Raw genomic sequence first — 20,081 nt, forward strand, 5'->3', positions numbered from 1 at the left:
TTTGCATAACGCAAACTTACAAAAATATCAGGCAGATATATTTCAAAACACCAGGCAAATACAGACTTAGGATATTAATTAACCATAACAAGATTACACTAAATTCCTCCTGAATAAAGATGAAAGTTACTGGTCATCTCATTCTTTCATCTTTAGGAATTTGGAATTAAGAAAGGATAAGATGAAAAAAGGATAGTGATATTTATTGGAAGTTTTAAATGAAAAAACATAAGAATACTGCTTCAGAGCCTAAACTAATTGTTAAATATCAAGAAACTTGAAAGTGGTAGGCACCTTTGAAACTTGAAGTTAATCTTATTAGGAATTTGATGAATTTTTTGCCTTAAGAGTTGGTGAAATGTTTTATTTAAAATTTACCTACTGGAAGGTATTATGAATAATCTTTTAGAGACAAAATGCAATATTATCAGTGCACAAGGGAAAAATCTATTAATCAACCCAGTTATCCCCTTATTTCACAGGACACAACAATGTTGATCTCCAGGACAACGCAACAGAAGAGAAAATATCAGTGTGGAGACACAGTGGCAGAGACTACTAATTGCCGACAATATCTGAATGCCCCTTTACTCTTCTATAATAGAAGTGGCTGAGTTTTAGTTGGTCACATTGCTGTTCAAATAGAGACTTTGTTTTCTTCAGTCTTCTTTGCAAATAGTTGTAGCTATATATCTAAGTTTTGGCCACTGAGAGGTGAGAGAAAGTGATAAATGCTTCTTTTAATTGTTCCCTGAAAAGAAATGGGCCTTATTATTTCCCCCTTGCCATTGGTTGGAAATGGTGAAAGCTGGACTCGTGGATGAAAGGCACATGCCAAGAACAGCGGTTACCTTGCCAGCTCTGGAATGGTCATCCTTGACCACTGGTTAGAAAAAAATAAAAAGTATATCTCATTTAGTCCCTGAGTTTGAGGGCTCTTTGCTATGGTGTATCCCCTTGTACCAGAACTAATTCAACATTTCATGAATGCTCAGCAAGAACTGCACACATTATAATATACACTTCCCTTTCAGTTCTCTGTTATATGTGTAAATGTGTACGTGTGTGTATGTTTAGGGGGGTTGTATGTATACTAAGATGTCATTTAAAATATACTTATGGGTCATGGACAAAAATAGTTTAAAGAACACTAGTATGGAAAAAATATATAAGAAAGTCTTGTTTCTTGTGCAGTGGCAAAAGAAGAAAAAGCGAAATTCTATACGATAATTGCTTTGAGAACATGCATTATTCAAGACATCCTAGATAATTTCTCCTTATTTTAAAACTTGTTTTCAGAGTGGGAAAGTGCCATCCTTCAAAATTTAACTTTAGAAACAAATCTTTCCTACCAAAGCAACTAGAGTGGTTATTTTTGATATTTTACCTGCTAAAGTTACCAGAGGCAGTGTGGAGGCGGGAGACGCTATGAGGGAGAAACTACTCTACGTATTGTACTGTATTAACCTCAGAGCATCCTTAGCCACTAAGTTTATGTCTCAGACTACTATGAATGTATGATGGAAAGAAAAACTTCTCTGGAATAATGCCCTAACCCCGCAGCCACACAAAATCTGGCATATTGTTCCAGAGCAGCATACACATCTCTCAAGGCTTCCTAAATTAACATCTGATTTTTGTTTCATGAAACAAGAAATTTATACACTTAAATAATCACAAAATAATCAAGAATAAAACAGGTAAGTCTCATTTCTTGTAATTAGTTGGAGAATATACAATACCATCAAGGATATGTTACATTTGCAACAAATGATGATCTGTACAGTTCTAATTAGCAATTACAGGTATGCTACTAAATACCTGGTGAATCCTTTTAAGCACCTATTGGTTAGTGCCTTGTTCATTGGAGTGCACAAATTTTGGGTCATATGATTGCTTGTCAGGAGGTTCAGCTGGTTTGAAAATTTTAAATATCAACTAATAATCAAGGAAATGAAGCATTTTCTGAGTTATTTCTCAATAAATCTTTCCCCATTATATATAAAGACTGTAGTCAAACATAACTGATTACCAATCATATAGTCACATACATTTCAATACTAAGATGGGCAATGCTATTCATTGAAATGAAGAGAGTTAATAACTATCTCTGGGTTATTTAGAGAGCTCTGACTGATAAAATTTCAAACTCTTCCTTCCTGCTATGTACTACTCCTTTCTAGTAGTATAGGGATTTATTGGATTTTTAGTTGCACTCTGGTGATCTAAAGAAATTTAAATGAGCTGTCATACTTAATGAATCAATATACCAAGAATAAAACTTTTAAAGAGTAAATTAGTATAAAGTCTTATCATAAATCAAACTTCATATACTTATTTTCACCAAATTTGAACAAGCTTTTATTAAAAATTTCAAGATATTATATAGAAATAGAAATTAAAATCCATCATTACCTGGACTGTGGCCTTTGGAAGCCATGCAAAAGAAATAAATAGCTTTTCCTTAATATTAAAACCAGCAAAACACACCATCAGATATGTGACTGAAATTCGTATTAATACTGCAATGCCCAGGGTGGCAACACAAAGACCTGTAAGAAATACTCAGTTTTCAGACATAATGAAATACTGAGGGAAAAAAAAAACAACACCTGAATCGCATGGTTACTGATTCAAAATTCTTTCAACAGAAGCCTAAAAACATTCAAAAAATTAAAAAGACAAAATGGCGAGACATAATTTATTAAAACATCAACATTAAGGATCAATCAGACCGCTTGTTTAAAAGAAGGTATTTCCCCTTGATTTTCTAGTAAAATGTGAAAGATTTATTTGACCTGAAGAGAAACCAGAGTATCCCCCTAAAATAAAAACAGAAATTAAACATATTTAAATTTTTACAAAGGAGATTTGAAGGTTATTTTATGCTTTATAGCAAGAACAACACTTTCTTTCATGTGTTTATTTAAAAAGAATTTATACAATACTAACTATGCATGGCAGGATTTGGACTAGGTACTAGTACACAGAAATGTAAATACACAGACTCTGCTTCTATGAACATCAAAGACAGAAACATAAACAACTAATTAATATACTATAAGGCAAATACAGTTTAAACATACTGGTAAGAGGGCACAGGAGAAGAAAACATTAATATTTTTTAACAAAGTGGTTGAGAATTCTTTACAGAGTATGAAGAGGTGATATTCAAAATATTTATGAGCCATTATGGATACAATGAGCCAATCAGAACAGAGCTGGCTGGGCACTGACCAATCAGAACAGACATCAGCAGTCTACATCTGTTTCATCATACCGGTGTGTATACTGACTGCCCACTAGCCCTGGTTGTCATATACAGCTACTTCATTCAATCAGCATTTAGAATTCTTTGCTGGTAAGGTTAAGTTCATCCTGATGTGCAAAATAAGGGATTGTGACTTGGCCACTGCAGGCTACTGGACCTGAGAAAGCCACAGCTAAAGTGACTGCTAACTAACAGGGTAATATTTTATTTTATTTATTTATTTATTTTTTAATATTTTAAAAAGTAACATTGGTTGAGTATTTACTCTGTGCCAGGCTCCACAGTCAGCTTTAAGTGCACTACTTTACTAAATCCTTTCAACCTGTGGGGTAATTAGTCTCATTTTACAGTTGAAAACAATGAGGTTCAAAAAGGAACAGAAAATTGAGAACAATTTTTTCAAGTTGAAAAGGCTTGTAAAAGGGAAAGACATTGCAGGAAGTGCTAATGTAAATCTGCAATAAAGTTGTTTTTTTTTTTTTAAACAAAAGTTTTGTAGCTTTTTGTTGGAGGATATTCTCTCAGGTTTGTATATTTTCAAAGGTATTTGTTGCTGAAGTACAAGGTACAAAAGCAATAATACCATTCCCAGGAGGGAACATTGAAGGTTTGGGGAGAAGATGATGAGGAAGATTGAGACATATGGAGTTTAAAGTTTTGTGGGGCTTACAAGTAGTGATGTCTAATCAACCACTGGATATACAAATTTAGAGATAAAGATTTTGGAATTACATAGTTCATAATCAAAGTCACTGAGTGCAGATGAGCTTGGGAAAGTGATAAAGAGTGAGACACGTAGGAGCAGCATTTAAGCCATATATACTATAAAGACTCAAAGGGCACTAGAAAATACAAAGTTTGAAACTTCGACGTGAAAGTGTTTTAAAGAGGTTAATAGCATCAAATGCTGATATGAGATCAAGTAAAAATAAAGATTCATAAATATTCAGTGGATTTAATAACATAACCTTGGTAAGAGCAGTGTTGGCTGTGTGTTAGGGCAGAAGCTAAACTTAAATGCACTGAGGAAGAGAAAGAGAACTGAAATGGAAAAGTGGAATATAGATACCCTTTTGGAAAAGTCTGAAAAGAGGAAGAGAGAGAGAGAATGGTAGGTGAGGAGAGCAATGAAGGGAGAAAGGATGTATATACATATATATATATATATATATGTACACATATCCTTTACAAATATATGTGTGTGTACTTATTTAAATTTTGATTGTGATAAAATACACTTAACAAAAGTCACTATCTTAATCATTTAAAAACTTACAGTTCAGTAAGCATCAGGTTAAACATTCATGTTTTTGTGCAACAAATATCCGGAATGTTTTCATCTTGTAAAACTGAAACTCTGTACCCATTAGACAACAAATTCCCATCTCCCCATTTCCAAGATCCCTGGCATCATTCTATTCTACATTTCTATGAATTTGACTCATATAAGTAAAATCATACAGTATTTGTCTTTTTATGATTGGCTTATTTTATTTAGTGTAATGTCCTCTAGGTTCATCCATGCTATAGCATGAATCAGAACGGGATGATGTTATTTCAAGATAAGAGAGATTAAAGTCCATTTAACTTCTGAAGAAGAGGAAACTATGACAAGGCTACTTGAAGACATATGAAAAAAAAAAGTGAAGAATCTATGCATGAGATTCAGAAAGAGGTGGCAGGGGACAGGAGCCCCTGTATGGATGGAAAAACAATGGGATGCAAAGAAAGGAGGAAATAATGAGTATATGTGTGTAAATTAATTTTTAAATGAAGTGCTATGAATTAAGACAGTTTTAACATGATGGCTAGCAAATGTGTGGGCTTCTCTCGTAGCTCAGTTGGTAAAGAATCTGTCTGCAATGCAGGAGACTCAGCTTTGATTCCTGGGTAGGGAAGATACCCTGGAGAAGGAAATGGCAACCCACTCTAGTATTCTTGCATGCAGAACACCACGGACAGAGGATCCTGGCAGGCTATAGTCCATGGGGTCACAAGAGTTGGACACGACTGAGCGACTAAACCACCACAGCAAATGTGTGAATGAATAAAAGAATGAATGAACAAACATTTCTATTCTATGGGTACATGTTATTACATATTATAGGACTCGCTAGTTATCTTTAAGATTCTGGCTCTCGATCAGCGCAAGGCTACATGACCATTTTTACCCTTGGGAAAACAGACCTGCATTTTATTGATGGTAGTCAGCGGTGTCATTTTTCTTTATAAGGAACAATATTAAAGCTGTAAAATTTACTGTCTTAGATTGACAAACATTATTTTCTAACCAACTACTCCAATAATAGGAATCAGTGAACACATACCTACTAAAGATATTTCAACTAAATACACATAGAAAGAGTTGATTTTTAGCAAAAGTAGTACTTTGAAATTCTTACCTACAGTTTCTGGTCTGAGAGCTGTAATTGATACCTCTGCTCCAATCAGTCCAAAGAGAAGGGGCTGAAAGATGTCCCAGGCAACTGCTATAACTTTTTCAACATCTGTCTAAAAGAAACACACACACACACACGGATTTTCATTATATGAATTCAGAAGTTCTAAGAACTTTGCTAATTTGAAATTTGACTCAATTTGACCTGCAACAGCCTTTACCTCTGTATTATCTATAAATGAGTTAGTTCAAAGGTAACAAAAAATTGCACAAAGATGGTTCTAACACAATTAAGATATTATGTGAGATGCTTTAGTGTTGGTTTATACATAAGAGCTAATTAGAGAATCTTACAAAGTAATCTTAGGACTTCTGCTTCTGAATACACAATCTGTGTATGTGCATATATTATAATGAGTATTATATTAATTATATTCTTATTTCATTTAATAGTTTAAAGTTTTGTTAATTTTCATTTAACAATATGATTTAAAGGCCTAATATTAGTGCATACATCTAGATACTCACCTCATAATTGCTGAATAGTAATCTGTGGTATGGAAGTACCATAGTTTATTCAATAATTTCTTTATTTATAGGTCTTTGTTTCCAATTTTACCTTTATAAAAAAATGTTGTTTATGGTTATCTCAAATTATGCACAAAAGCACAATCCAGGTATAACAAAGCGCTGTGCCAGTTATTAATTTATTGCTATTTGGCTCCTAATCTGCCTTTCCCTGCTTCTCTGCAGAAAATGGAGCTGGCCCTTTAAATACTCCTCCTTTGCCATCTGGTACCATATTAAATATGGTCAGTAGAGATGCTGAAAGCTATTAAAAGAGAAGGTGCCCTTCCTGGTTTCTGTGGCTCCTCCTGGCAAGATCTTCCAGTACAAGGCTCCTGAAGTGCATGGGGCTGGCAGCTTCCCCCAGGCTACTTCTAGGGTGGTTTCATCGCCACCTCCCATGGGCAATATACCTTTCCATGTACCCTGACAGGTGGATTTCCTTTTGAGTTCGGAGAGTAGATTTCTAGTAAATTTTGTAGGCAGGGTGCCATGGTGATTTCTCTGTCACCCAGTGACCAAGGCTCTGACAAGATCTGGATTCTCAGCACTGAGGCTGGGAGTAGTGAGGTGAGAGAGGGAGGCAGAAGCGTATGTTTTATTTCCACCCTAGAAGTTTATAGCTGCTATTCCCCGATGGCTCACCAGGTAAAGAGTTCCCCTTCAATGCAGGAGACACAGGGACGTGGGTTCAATCCCTGGGTTGGGAAGATCCCTTGGAGAAGGAAAAGGCAACCCACTCCAGTATTCTTGCCTGGGAAATCCCATGGACAGAGGAGCCTGGTGGGCTACAGTGCATGGGGGTTGCAAAGAGTCATATACAACTGAGTATTTAAGAACAGCACACATTCCTATATTTTTTAGGGGTCTCTTCACATCTTACAAGCCAACCCCTTGTTAACTGATCCCTGGGATGGTTAATAATAAACTTCCCTATTCCAGTTACTATATGATTTCTTTCTCCTTACAAGATCCTGGTTGATATGTTTTTTAAAACTTAATTCAAACATCCTAGGGAAAGACTCACACAATTGACCATGTAAAACTAAAGTGTCTGTGGCAAAGTAAACCATAAAAAAGATAGTGACAAACCAAGAGAAAATAACTGTACTATGTGGAATAGATAAGGAAAAATACCCAATCACTAAGAAAAAGATAGAGACCCTAGTAGAAAAATGGGCAACACAAATACACAAGTAGTCATACAAGAAACACAAATGGCCTCAAAGCATGACACTGAAACTCAGTAATCAGAGAAACACAAGTTGAAACAATATACCATATTTTTGGGGAAAGCATAACCACATTGCAAAAAAACTACAATGTAAAATATTTGTAAGATTGTAAGCACACTCGGACTAATTGGTAGGAGAGGAAACTGACAATGGTTTTTTATGGAAGGCAATCTAGCAGTGCCCATTACAGTACCTAAGAATTTATGTCTAACAGACTTTTTTCAATCAACATTACGAATCTATATTTTTGGTCCACAGTTTTACCCTTAAAATTACATGTTTTTAAGGATTTGCCCTTCCACATCTGTATGGAACTCTGACAGAGGATTACATTGCTTCTCTATTTTCTTCATTATTATTTCTGATATGTTTATTAGGGTGAAGATTCTATTTTTTCTTAACTTATCAATGTCGAAAGACAGCATATGTGAGGGGGTCAGTTGATTTATGTATACAGTTCTATTCCTATATCATGAAAAAAAAAAGTTATGCTTTGATATCATAAGGAATCAGATGATGATTTAGGTTCAAATTCTGTCACCCATTAACTGCAAGTCACTTGCCCTTAGCACCTCATTTTTCTCATCTGTCAAGTAGAGGTTTATATTAAAAGACATCCAATAAAATAAAATAAAAGACATCCAAGATCCTTTATCATTTAATGACAATTTCTAGTTCTGCCAAAAACTGTCCAGTTGCCAACATGCCACATATCTTTAAATTTTACTTTTGAGTTTAATTCTTTTTTTTCAATTTATTGAATTTAATTCTTAGAGTATATCATAGCTAAAGCTCAGACTTTAGTTGATACTTAGTTGTAAAGAACAAAATTTAACTCTATTAATCTTAGTCTTACTTAGGCTTTTGTTGACAGGACTAAATTGCTTATGGAAAGTTCTCAAAAATATTTCAACATTTTATATATACAGAACTCCAATGAGAGCAGAAGTCCTAAAGAGTTTTCCCTATCAAATTACTTTTATTTCTAAACTGTAGGCAAAGGCCATGCTTTGCTTTTTGATAGTAACACTTTAGAACTAATTGGATATGGGCTTCATCAGATATGGGCTTATATATTATGAAACTTTAAAAAGGGAGAAGAGTCACAATATAGCTTTTTGGGTGGCTTTTTCATAATTTCAAAACCAAAATAAAGTTATTTATAAAAGAGAATCAAGCCACAGAAATAAGATACCTATAGAAGAAGATGAGCTAGGGAATTCCCTGGCGGTTCAGTGACTGAGACTCTGAACTTTCCTTGCCAAGAGCACTGGTTCAATCCCTGGTTGGGGAACTAAGATCCCACAAGCTGCATAGTGCAGTCAAAAAAAAAAAAAAAAAAAGATGAGCCAAAAGGAAAGAAGATTGTGTTGTCCATTAAAAGTTAAGGCCACTTTATACATCTCTATGTACCAATGGTAAGAATCTTCAAAAATATAAATCACTTTCAAGGATGGACAAAAAGGAGAAAGTTAAGAGAAATGAAAGTTTCATCATGGGTTAAATGTCTATTTAAGCGGATACTTCTCTTAGAAGAACAATTCAATATTCAGAACACCCAAAATAAAACAGAAAACAACCCCCCATAACTATAAAGGTCATCTAGAAGCACTGAATTTGAAAATAAATGAAAAAAATAGATGACAGAGGCTTAAAAAAGGTGAGTACACTTGAATAAAATACAACAGATGGCAAGATGACTGATTAAATGGAAAACCAAGAGGAAAGTAAGAAATAACATCAGAAATTATAGGCACAAATGAATTTTATAAATGCTTTAGATTTTCGAAGTTTAACTCAACTACATTATTGCTATAGTGCTATTGAGTTTACAAATGCTTCATTTCCATTTCCCCATAAAATAGCCACAGTTCTTTAGATGTTGTTATTAGTTTCTTCATATTATAGTTGGGAAAATCGAGTATTAGAGAATATAGGTGACCTCGGGGGATTATACAGCTCAAGAGTCATAGAACCAGGATTGGAATCCAGGTCTCTGCAAACTACATTTTGTGTTCCTTTTATAATGCTGTGTTGCTCTGGAGAGTGCCTGCCACATAACTGATTCAGTGAAGATTCGTTTTCCTTTCTTTAGGGAAATAGTTTGGCGTATTCAAATGGTGTGTTCTCATCCTCGCACTGCCACTTACTGGCTTTGTGACGTTAGGCACTGTATCCAATATTTCTAAGCCTTGGTGTCCTCATTTGTAAAATGGTCTGATATCTACTTTTCAAGGTTATAGTAGAGAATAAATGTATGTAAAACTTCACTTGGAAAGAAATCTTTAAGGGAAAAAAAAAAAACTTTGGAGGAAAGGTCCTAGTAAGAGATTCATAGATCTGATCACATGAAAGTATATCTTTGTGTTAAAAAATGAACAATATAAAAAGGCACAAAAAGCTAACTTCATATATATAAATATGTGTATATGTGTATATATATATCTTATAGGTCAATAATCAATGCATTAAACTTTAGAAGATAATGCATAAAAGACCTAGCAAAGAAAAATAAAAAATACAAAGGGAAAAGTATATGAAAAAATATGCTTTTGAACTGTGATGTTGGAGAAGACTCTTGAGAGTCCCTTGGACCACAAGGAGATCAAATCAGTCAATCCTAAAAAGGAAATCAATCCTGAATATTAATTGGAAAGACTGATGCTGAAGCTCCAATACTTTGGCACCTGATGCAAAGAGCCGACTTATTAGAAAAGACCATGACGCTGGGAAAGATTGAAGGCAGGAGAAGGGGATGACAGAAGACGAGATGGTTGGATAGTATAACTGATTCAATGGACATGAATTTAAGCAAGCTCCAGGAGTTGGTGAAGGACAGGGAAGCCTGGCATGCTGCAGTCCACGTGGTTGCAAAGAGTTGGACATGACTGAGTGACTGAACAATAACAGTTAATCAAAGAAACATAAAATAAAACAAGATACCACTTTTTACCCCTCAGCATGGCTAAAGGTTAAAAACAATAATCTTCTAAGCCAGTGGCTCATAAACTGTGGGGCTTCCTTAGTAACTCAGTTGGCAAAGAATCTGCCTGCAATACAGGAGACCTCTGTTCGATTCCTGGGTTGGGAAGATCTGATGGAGAAGGGATAGGCTACCCACTCCAGCATTCTTGCGGCTTCCCTTGTGGCTCAACTGGTAAAGAATCCACCTGCAATGCGGGAGACCTGGGTTTGATCCCTGGGTTGGGAAGATCCCCTGGAGAAGGGAAAGGCCTCCCACTCCAGTATTCTGGCCTGGAGAATTCCATGGACTATTCAGTCCATGGGGTTACAAAGAGTTGGCCACGACTGAGTGAAATGTGGTCCTATTTGTGGTCACATTCACAAAATGTGGTCCCAGATTAGCACCAGCAGTATCACCTGGAGACTTATTAGAAGTCAAATTCTAAAGCCTCACTGTAACTAAGTCAGAGATTTGGGGGGTGGGCCCAGAAATCTAACCCAGGAAGACTTCCAGGTGATTCTGATGCATGCTTAAATCTGTGAAACTATTATAAGCTGATGAGGGTATAATGATAAACGGGCCTCATATATTAGCAGTGGAAGAGTAAGCATACTCTTTTTACCATACTCTGGAAAGCTTTTTGGTAATGTGTGTCAAAAATCCTCAACACGTTCATATTATTTGACCTCCAAATTTCACTGTTAGGAATCTGCCCTAAGGAAATGATCAGAAACAGAATTCTAGCATAATTAAAAATAGCAGAGATGGGAAATAACCTAAATATTTAACTGTAAGGAAATGGTTTCAGAAAAATTATGGGGCATCTCTACGTGTGTGTGTATGAGTGAGTATGTGCATTGTGGTTGTGTGTGTGTGTGTGTGTGTGTGTATAAAGGGATGGATATACATAGGAGAGTAAACAGAGGTATATATGAAAAACAAGGTACCTAGTTCTTTTGCTGGGTTGTGGATTAACATTGACTTTCTGTAAGCCTGGTGATTGCACCAGGCTGCAGGCAATTCAGGCAATGCTATGACACATGCACTCAAACAGATGCGCCGTTTTGGTTTATAACAATCTTTTCTATATAACCCACATTATATTTTGGAAAATAGTGTAACTGACACTCAGCAAAATCTGCCTTTCCCTCTTGGTCTTCTGTGCCCATAGCTAGTGGTCCCTTAGAGTAGGGATTGGTGTTCCCCTTGATGTCCCTGCTGCTAAAACTATTGCTCTATTCCAAATGATGTGGCTCTTTGTTTTTCAAAATCCTATTACTTATGAAGTGAGAGATTTAATTTTAAATTACAAAGTTTAGAAGTATGCTTTTAATATATTTGATATGTGTCTCAATTTGACTCAAATAGGTGTCAAAATATAAAAATGTGCCCTGTACAATGATGCTGTAGTTGTATGATCAGGGTAGTACAAGTGTTCTGGAGTCAAACCTGAGCTTAAATACCGATGCCACTTTTAAATTTTGTGACCTTGACATTTTTTTTTAAGTTCTTCTGATTTACAATATCTATAAAATTGAAATGGTAATACTTTTTCAGTTTCTTTTGTGAAAATAAGTGACAATAATAGTCATTAGTTCCTTTCCCTCTTTTTACCAATGACGGTTTAATATAATGAGTTGGTTTGAAAAATTTTGAAGAGGTGACAATAGAAAGCATTTTCCTGTAAAATTCAATGTGAAGAAACTTACCATAAGCATATTTGAAAATCTTCCTATTGAATAAAGGTAAGGAAATAAACTAAAATATTTCAGTAGTTTATAGCACTCTTGGCTTTAGGTAGAGAAATTGTAAATGATTTTTTTTTTCCTTTGCTTTCTGACTTTAATGTGTTATTTCCCAAAATGAACACTTTCACACTCAGAAATATTATTTTATATATAAACATTATAGTAAAATTAAATTATATATTTAAAATATTAAATTTTAATATAAAAAAGTTTTGTAATTTAGTATGAAATAGTAGTTTCATACTCAGAAATAAAATTATTCTCTTTACTAATTTCTTTTTTAATGCTGAGTAAAGGTTACCATTAAGAAGTTAAGGTGATGTTTGACAGAAAACAACAAAATTCTGTAAAGCAATTATACTTCAATTAAAAAATAAATAAATTAAAAAAGAAGTTAAGGGACAGAGTCCAGTCTGTCACTATTTGGCTGCAACTCACAAGCAACTCCAATAAGAATGACCCAGCTGAACCTGTGGTGTTGGAGAAGACTCTTGAAAGTCCCTTGGACTGCGAGGCGATCCAACCAGTCCATTCTAAAGGAAATTGGTCCTGAAGATTCATTGGAAGGACTGATGCTGAAGCTGAAACTCCATTACTTGGCCATCTGATGTGAAGAACTGACTCATTGGAAAAGACCCTGATGCTGGGAAAAATTGAAAGCGGGAGGAGAAGGGGACGACAGAGGATGAGATGGTTGGATGGCATCACCGACTTGGACATGAGTTTGAGCAAGCTCCGAGAGTTGGTGATGGACAGGGAAGCCTGGAGTACTGCAGTCCATGGGGTCGCCAAGAGTCAGATATGACTGAGCGACCGAACTGAACTGACATATATCTAATTTCTTCATTAAACTGAATAGCATATGATCCTGTCAAGGTTAAATCTACAAAAATGTATCTTAAAATAAATAAATGGCCATCATCTAATTTCCATAATACATATTAATAAAATGAATAACTGTATACTTCTGGCTGGAGTTTATGGTGGCTCAGATGGAAAAGCATCTGCCTGCAATGCAGGAGACCTGGGTTAGATCCCTGGGTCGGGAAGATCCCCTGGAGAAGGGGATGGCACTCAAGTATTCTTGCCTGGAGAATCCCATGGACAGAGGAACCTGGTGGGCTACAATCCATGGGGCGGCAGAGAGTCAGACATGACCGAGTGACTGACACTTTCACTTTCATACTCATCACTGATTCACCTTGTTGTGCAGCAGAAACTAATAAACCACTGTAAAGCAATTATCCTCCAATTTGTAAAAAAAGTTCTACCAAAGGACTAAAAAAAGAAAACAAATAATGATCTTGAAAATGGGGAAAAAAACCAAAGTAATCTTTTTTTTTAACCTTTTGCTTGTGCTGCACAGTATGTGGGATCTAGTGTCCTGACCGGGGATAGAACCATCACCCCCTACATTGGCAGTGTGGAGTCTTAACCACTGGACCACGAGGGAAGTTCCCAAAACCATGTTACAAAAAACAGGCATAAACTTTTGAATACACTGGCTAGTGAATATATATGACCCCCAAAACCATGTTACAAAAAACAGGCATAAGCTTTTGAATACACTGGCTAGTGAATATATGAAAAGATGATTAGTTTCATTCATAAAGAAATACAATTGGATCAGCAATGAGGTACATTTCTCACCCATTATATTAGCACAGTATCTGATGACTGAAAACAGATCAGAGAAGCAGATTCCCTCATGTGCTATTGGTGAGAATGTACATTGGTACAGTCTTTTATTTTTTTCTATTTTTAATTTTTGGTACAGTCTTTTAAAGGGGCAAATTGATATTATCAAAGTATCAATGTGCAGTCTTTCAAAGGGCAATCCTATTTCTAGAAACCTATCCTATAAACTCAATAATATGCTATAATTTGTTAAATTTCTTCTCAATGAATATTTAAGACATTAGGATGTTACATCATAGTTTAATTGGAAGCATTCTTTTTCTTTCTTGATAGAAACAATAAGACTGGATAGTGTCCCAGCATTTATGAAATATAGTATATGGAAGGGCATTTTATTGAAGCAATTTTTTTTGCCTTAGAAAATGAGAAATGATCTAATGTCTCTTAGAGGGAGAGCAAATAAATAGAGTTTAGCACAACGATCCCTTAGAGAAGGAAATGGCAACTCACTCCAGTATTCTTGCCTGGGAAATCCCAGGACAGAGGAGCCTGGAGGGCTAGAGTCCATGAGGTTGCAATGAGTTGCACACGACTTAGCAACTAATACTACTGCTATAGCACAACTATATAATGTAATACTCCGCAGCACTTACATAGGATAAGGAAGGCAGCATGGAAATAGGACCAAGATATGTTTTAAGTAAGTGTACGTGTTTTAAGTAAAGACATTAAGTTACAGTTCTGTATGTAAAGGGAAAAGTACGTGCATGTGTGAACTTAGGTACACGTTTACAAATGCACAGAAACTAGCTTTTATGACTAAGCAATTTCATTAATTTGACGGTAAGAACATATCTGGAAAGAAAAAATTAATTTGATCAGAAAGTAATTGTGAGTGGATGCGGGGAGCCGGCCTGCTCAAGGCCCAAAAAGGCCCCGGGAAAGGCCTTGAAAGAGGCCATTCCCTGTCCCACCACCCCATGATAAAGTAGTAAAACATTTGCCGGGTCTCCTTTGTTCTTCCTTGAGAAAAACGTAGTAGTGACCTTCACTTAGTAGCTTATTTTGGGAATGCCAAAAACAAGATGTAAGCTTCTGCAATCACTTGAAACCAAGAATTGTATTGATGTGGCAAACACCAGATGGCATTTTTTATGAATGATGTTTTCTGCTTTACTCAATAAACTCGCTGACTTGCCTAAAGAGCATTCAGCCCTCTCGACCCCATCCTTTACTTTCAGCTTTTTTTTTCTCAGGCTTCCATGTGGTTGCGGTCGGGACTTGTTCTCTTTGCCGGCTGGTCCCGGCAAGTAGAAGAACTTAAAGATGAATTCACCTTTGTGCTGGCCCATCTTCTTCCCGCAAGGAAAGCTGTGACCAGCGTGCACAGTCCTCCTGATCCAGGGAAACCAAAATATGTGCTGCTGAACACAGCCAGCACAGACAGCCCCAAGACCAGGAATGCTCTCTTCCACACAAGTTTGTCCTAGAGGAGGAAAAAGGGCGGTTAGCTCTGTTATTTCATGCAACTGATTTCTAATTCTTGATTTTTCCATATTCAAGACAGTAGAAAATATATATGTCTGTGTCTAAGCACCTAAGTGTGTGACATAATATTTACTTCCTTTTCCTTAGTAAAAGTAGAGTTAGCACATGTATAAATGTAGGTTCCTCTCCCAGGAATACCAGCTATCCTTCTCTGTAGTTATCAAAGCAGAACTTCTCAGGGCTAAATGCAACAGCAGAAAAAAGCACATGGGCTTTGGGGACAGAGAGTCCGGGGTTAAAATTTTAGCTTTGGCACCACTGGTGTGTGTGACTGGCCACATTACTTAAACTCTCCAAGATTTTCTTCCTCTTTCCCAAATCAAATCCCAAATCACAGGGATTCTGTGAAGGCTAAAGATATGCCATCTTTGATTTTTAGGCTCGCCGTTCACTCTTTAATTTGATGCTCTCTTGGTTTTTATTTCTAAATCTTTGAATACCAAGGAACTTAAGAGACTGTAAAGTGACAGTAGTTTTTTTGTTGTTGATTTTTAAAAGTCTTAGAAATGTGGACCCCTTCCCTTTCACTTTTCCCTGTTCGGCCTTTTAAGCTTCTTGATCACTTTAGAAGGCAGGCAGGCTTCTAGAAGTGCTTGACTTGGAGGCATGCAGGCTTTGGCGGTAGGTCACCTGGTTCTTTCCCAGCTCCATTGCTTTCTAGCTGTGTGACCTTGCTTAAGTCCCTCATCTTGAAGCCTCAATTTCCTCATCAGTAAAATGGGCATATTAATAGTACTCGTTTCATGAGTTACTGTATGGAGTGCCCTAGATCAGCCTTCACAACAGAACATTCAGTGATGATGGAAATTTCTGTATCTGCATTGTCTGCAGTAGTATTCTTTTTTTTTTAAACTATATTACTGGAGTATAATTGCTTTACTATGTTGGGTTAGCTTCTGCTGTACAAGAAAGTGAATCAGCTGTGTGTATACATATCTCCCCAGCCTGTTCTATATCTGTGGTGGGCATGTGTAGCTAGTGGCTGCTCTATTGAATAAGTGGCACTTTATTATACATACCACATCACTTTATACACAGTAAGTAAGCTGTTATTTTCACTTTATTTTATTATTTAATTAGAAAATCCTACAATTTTCCTTTATTCATTCATAAAATCTTTTATAGACAGTTTCAAATGGAGTATTTTGGAGCACAGTTAAAAATTCAAACCAACATACATTCTAGTAATGATAGTTTTAATGTTCTTACTTAAAGTTCTAGTTTAGGGAAGTTTCTAATTCTATTCAAAATGCTCTGAAATCTCAAAATAATGCCAGTTCTTGTCGGGAAAAAAGACTTTTAATCTTTATCTGTTCCAAGAGACTTAGGAGAGTAAAGGAAACAAAATCTTTGCTACTAATAAGAAATCATGGTGTATAGTAAGGAACTCTGATATCTTTGGTGAGAAATATTGGACTATATTACGATGAGAGGTTTATTTGATAGTATTAGAATCTAAGGTATTTTGATATTAAAAAAGAGGCCCCCAAAGCCATTTCATATCTTAGTTTAGCTAAGTATCATGAATAATAATAAAATTAAGATTCAAAAATAAAATTAAAATACAAAGATATGTATCATAGTATTTTAGAACTGATGTTCTTTGTTTTGCAGTAGAATTTGAAGCATACAGAATGTAAGTTGGAGAAAAAAATTCCAGGACTATCTTACAAACCTTACACATCTAAGCCTCAATGATACCACAATGATACCACAATGAGCAGAGTTAAAATAGTGAACCATTTTCTAAATCACATACTTGACATCATCTTTCAGCAGAGTGTTCTAGAATGCTTCTCTAATGACATTTTACAGCACAATGTGCTCACAGATTATTTCTTACCTGGTCGCTGCTTGGAAAATACTGAATAAAAAATCCAAGAACCACCCCAGTCACCACACCAATGATCACCTCCAAAACGCCTTTGAGAACATTAAAAACTGTGGAGCCTTAAAAACACATAAAAAGAAAAACTTCACCCAGAATTCTAAATCAATAAACACACAGGGTTTAATCATTAACATAAAGCATATAATTACATACAAGGAAAAATTTACAGATATTTCCTGCTCTCCACATTCTTCAAGTGTCTAATTAAATGGGCCTATACTAAGAAAAGTATGCATATTACTGGAGATAAATTTTAAAACAGGCATAAGCTATGAGTTGTGCACCTTTGTCTATGCTTACTTCAGTATAAATTTAATTTATTATTTACTAAGAAAATGTGAAAGATAAAATTCATGAATCAGGGCTAATTTGTTCTATTGTATTATATACATAGGCTGTGAGTAGACAGATCTAGTATTTAAACTTCCATTTAAGAGCTTGATATTTTAATAATAAACACATTGATTTAAGTAGCTCTAATATGTATAGAATATAGTAACTTATAAAAATTATTAGTTAGTCATGTCTGACTCTTTGCGACCCCATGGATTATAGGCTGCCAGGCTCCTCTATCTGTGGGATTTTCCAGGCAAAAATGCTAAAGTGGGTTGCCATTTCCTTCTCCAGGGGATCTTCCCTGGCCTAGTGATCTAACTGGGGTTTCCTACATTGCAGGCAGACCATCTGAGCCACCAGGGAAGGCCCCACGGTAACGTAAAAATCTGGCAATTAAAGCAAAACATCTTTTCTTACTACAATGAGTGGAGGGGACTTACCCCTTCTCAAATATTATTTCTAAGAGTAAATCTGAAAATAAATTATTTTTGAAATTGCTTTTGGAAGAGCCTTTGTTGCTTAGGCTCTTTGAAATAACATAATATAGAGGTAAGTAAACTATATTTTCCCCCATAGCAAACAGGGTTTAGGAAACTTTAAAAAAATCTTTGCTAGCACATTGTGCAGAAAATCATACTAAAACTGCTCAACATATAAAGCCCTTCTAACATACTGTCCTAAGGAAATGTGTACCAACTAGTTATGTGGTTTCTTGTTATTGTAGTTTCAGGTACAGAATATGCCACCGCAAAGTATGCAACTTTGGCATAAGGATTATTTTGAGCTGAAGGCAACTGGGAATAAACAGTTACAAGATAAGTTCTCTGCCTTCTCTCTATTAGCTTTTAAAAGCAGGACATGAATGTGTAAAGCTGGGCCTCTCGCCTCTCTATCAGGAAGGACAGAAGTTAACCACCAAGGCAACTGGGAACCCTAATCAGCCCAGGGACAGCACCAGAGGAATCTGCATAACAAACTGCTAAATCAGCCCTTATCTAACCATAGTTTGCTCATGTATTTGCCTTTTCACAATTTGTTGCCTCTAAAAGCTCAAAGTCCTTTTCCTTTATCTTGCATTTCTCTACAAAATTATTGTTGTTTGCTAAGACGCTATAGAAACCCCAATTGTAACCATCCCAAGCTACTCAGCACCGTCTACTCCTGTGTGTAAGCATGATGCACAGGCTAATAAACTGCGTTTCTCTTGTTAATCTGTCTTTGGTCAGTCTGATTTACTTGGTCCCAGTCAATGAACCCAAGATCAGTAGAGGAGAAACATCTTTTCCTCCTCTACAGTTTCAATCATCTCTTATAAAAAAGAGAGAGAGAATTCCTTGGTGGTACAGTGGTTAAAACTCTGCACTTTCTTTGCTAAGGGCCTGGGTTCAATACCTGGTCCAAGAACTAAGATTCCATAAGTCACATGGTATAGCCAAAACAACAAAACAAAACAAAACAAAAAAACTTAACCTCTGTATTGATTTTTATTTAGCTAGGACAGCTCTCTGTTAGGTAATGGTGTGACTGTCAAAGCATCTAGCTGGGATAGTAGCCCAAGTCTTGAGCTAATATGATAAATAATTTACTATGTATTTTCAATTTCCTATAAATGTGTAGCAAGGAGCCAATTAGTTTCAGTCTCTGATATAGTGTGTGCATGCATGCTAAGTCACTTCAGTCATGTCTGACTCTTTGTGATGCTATGGACTGGAGCCTGCCAGGCTCCTCTGTCCACGGGATTCTTTAAGCAAGAGTACTGGAATGGGTTGCCATGCCCTCCTCCAGGCTCTGATAAAGTAAGGTTGTTTAAAAAAAGACTTCTTATGTCCTGCCTCTAGTAATTCTGACTTAGTAGATCTCACAAGGCTTAGGATCCACGTTGTAAAGAGACTGCAGGCAGTTTCCATTCAAAAGGCCTAAGGACCACATTTAGTGCGGCGGGGCAGAGGGAACACAGCATTGCTGACTGTTCTTCAGGCTATCCACAGCCACCAGCCCTGCAGACCCTCCTCATTGCTCTCCCTGCCTGCTCCTTCCCATCCCCTGTGATTCTAATGCAAACTCTAAAGCCATGGTTTCCATTCCCAGAGGTTCTGATTTAATTGGCCTAAAGGTGGTACCTAACATGAGTATCTTAAAAAACTCCCCAGGTAATACTAGTGTGCAGCTGAGGCTGACAACCATTATCTTAAAGGTGTATATATCAGGAAAACAGTGAGAACATACGTCTGGATAGGTACAGCAGAATTAAAAGAGACAAAGTGTAGATCTGACTTAATAGGTAAGGGGGAATCCTTGTGTATATATATATATATATTTTTTTTTGGCTGCACCACACAGCATGTGGGATTTTAGTTCCCCAACTAGAGATTGAACCCATACCTCCTGCATTGGAAGGGTGAAGTCTTAACCACTGGATCACCAGGGAAGTCCCCCTCATTGATTCTTGCCCGGGAAGGTAACCTTATGAAAGCCATGTTTTGA

At 36.2% G+C, this 20,081-nt stretch overlaps 1 protein-coding gene across 3 annotated transcripts in view; it reads right to left on the reverse strand.

The window, feature by feature from the left end:
* The window catches only part of SLC9B2 (solute carrier family 9 member B2), a 58,612-nt gene that overhangs the window by 5,818 nt on the left and 32,713 nt on the right, over window positions 1-20,081 (reverse strand). For 2 of the 3 annotated variants that reach the window (XM_043438194.1, XM_043438193.1), the window contains exons 8-11: window positions 17,214-17,320; window positions 15,159-15,308; window positions 5,674-5,782; window positions 2,416-2,552 (exon numbers count right to left, since the gene is read on the reverse strand). In XM_043438194.1, the coding sequence (XP_043294129.1) occupies window positions 2,416-2,552; window positions 5,674-5,782; window positions 15,159-15,308; window positions 17,214-17,320 (503 nt within the window). The other variant, XM_043438195.1, reaches the window with a different exon arrangement.

Source organism: Cervus canadensis, chromosome 19 (assembly GCF_019320065.1).
Source record: "Cervus canadensis isolate Bull #8, Minnesota chromosome 19, ASM1932006v1, whole genome shotgun sequence".
NCBI lineage: Eukaryota > Metazoa > Chordata > Mammalia > Artiodactyla > Cervidae > Cervus > Cervus canadensis.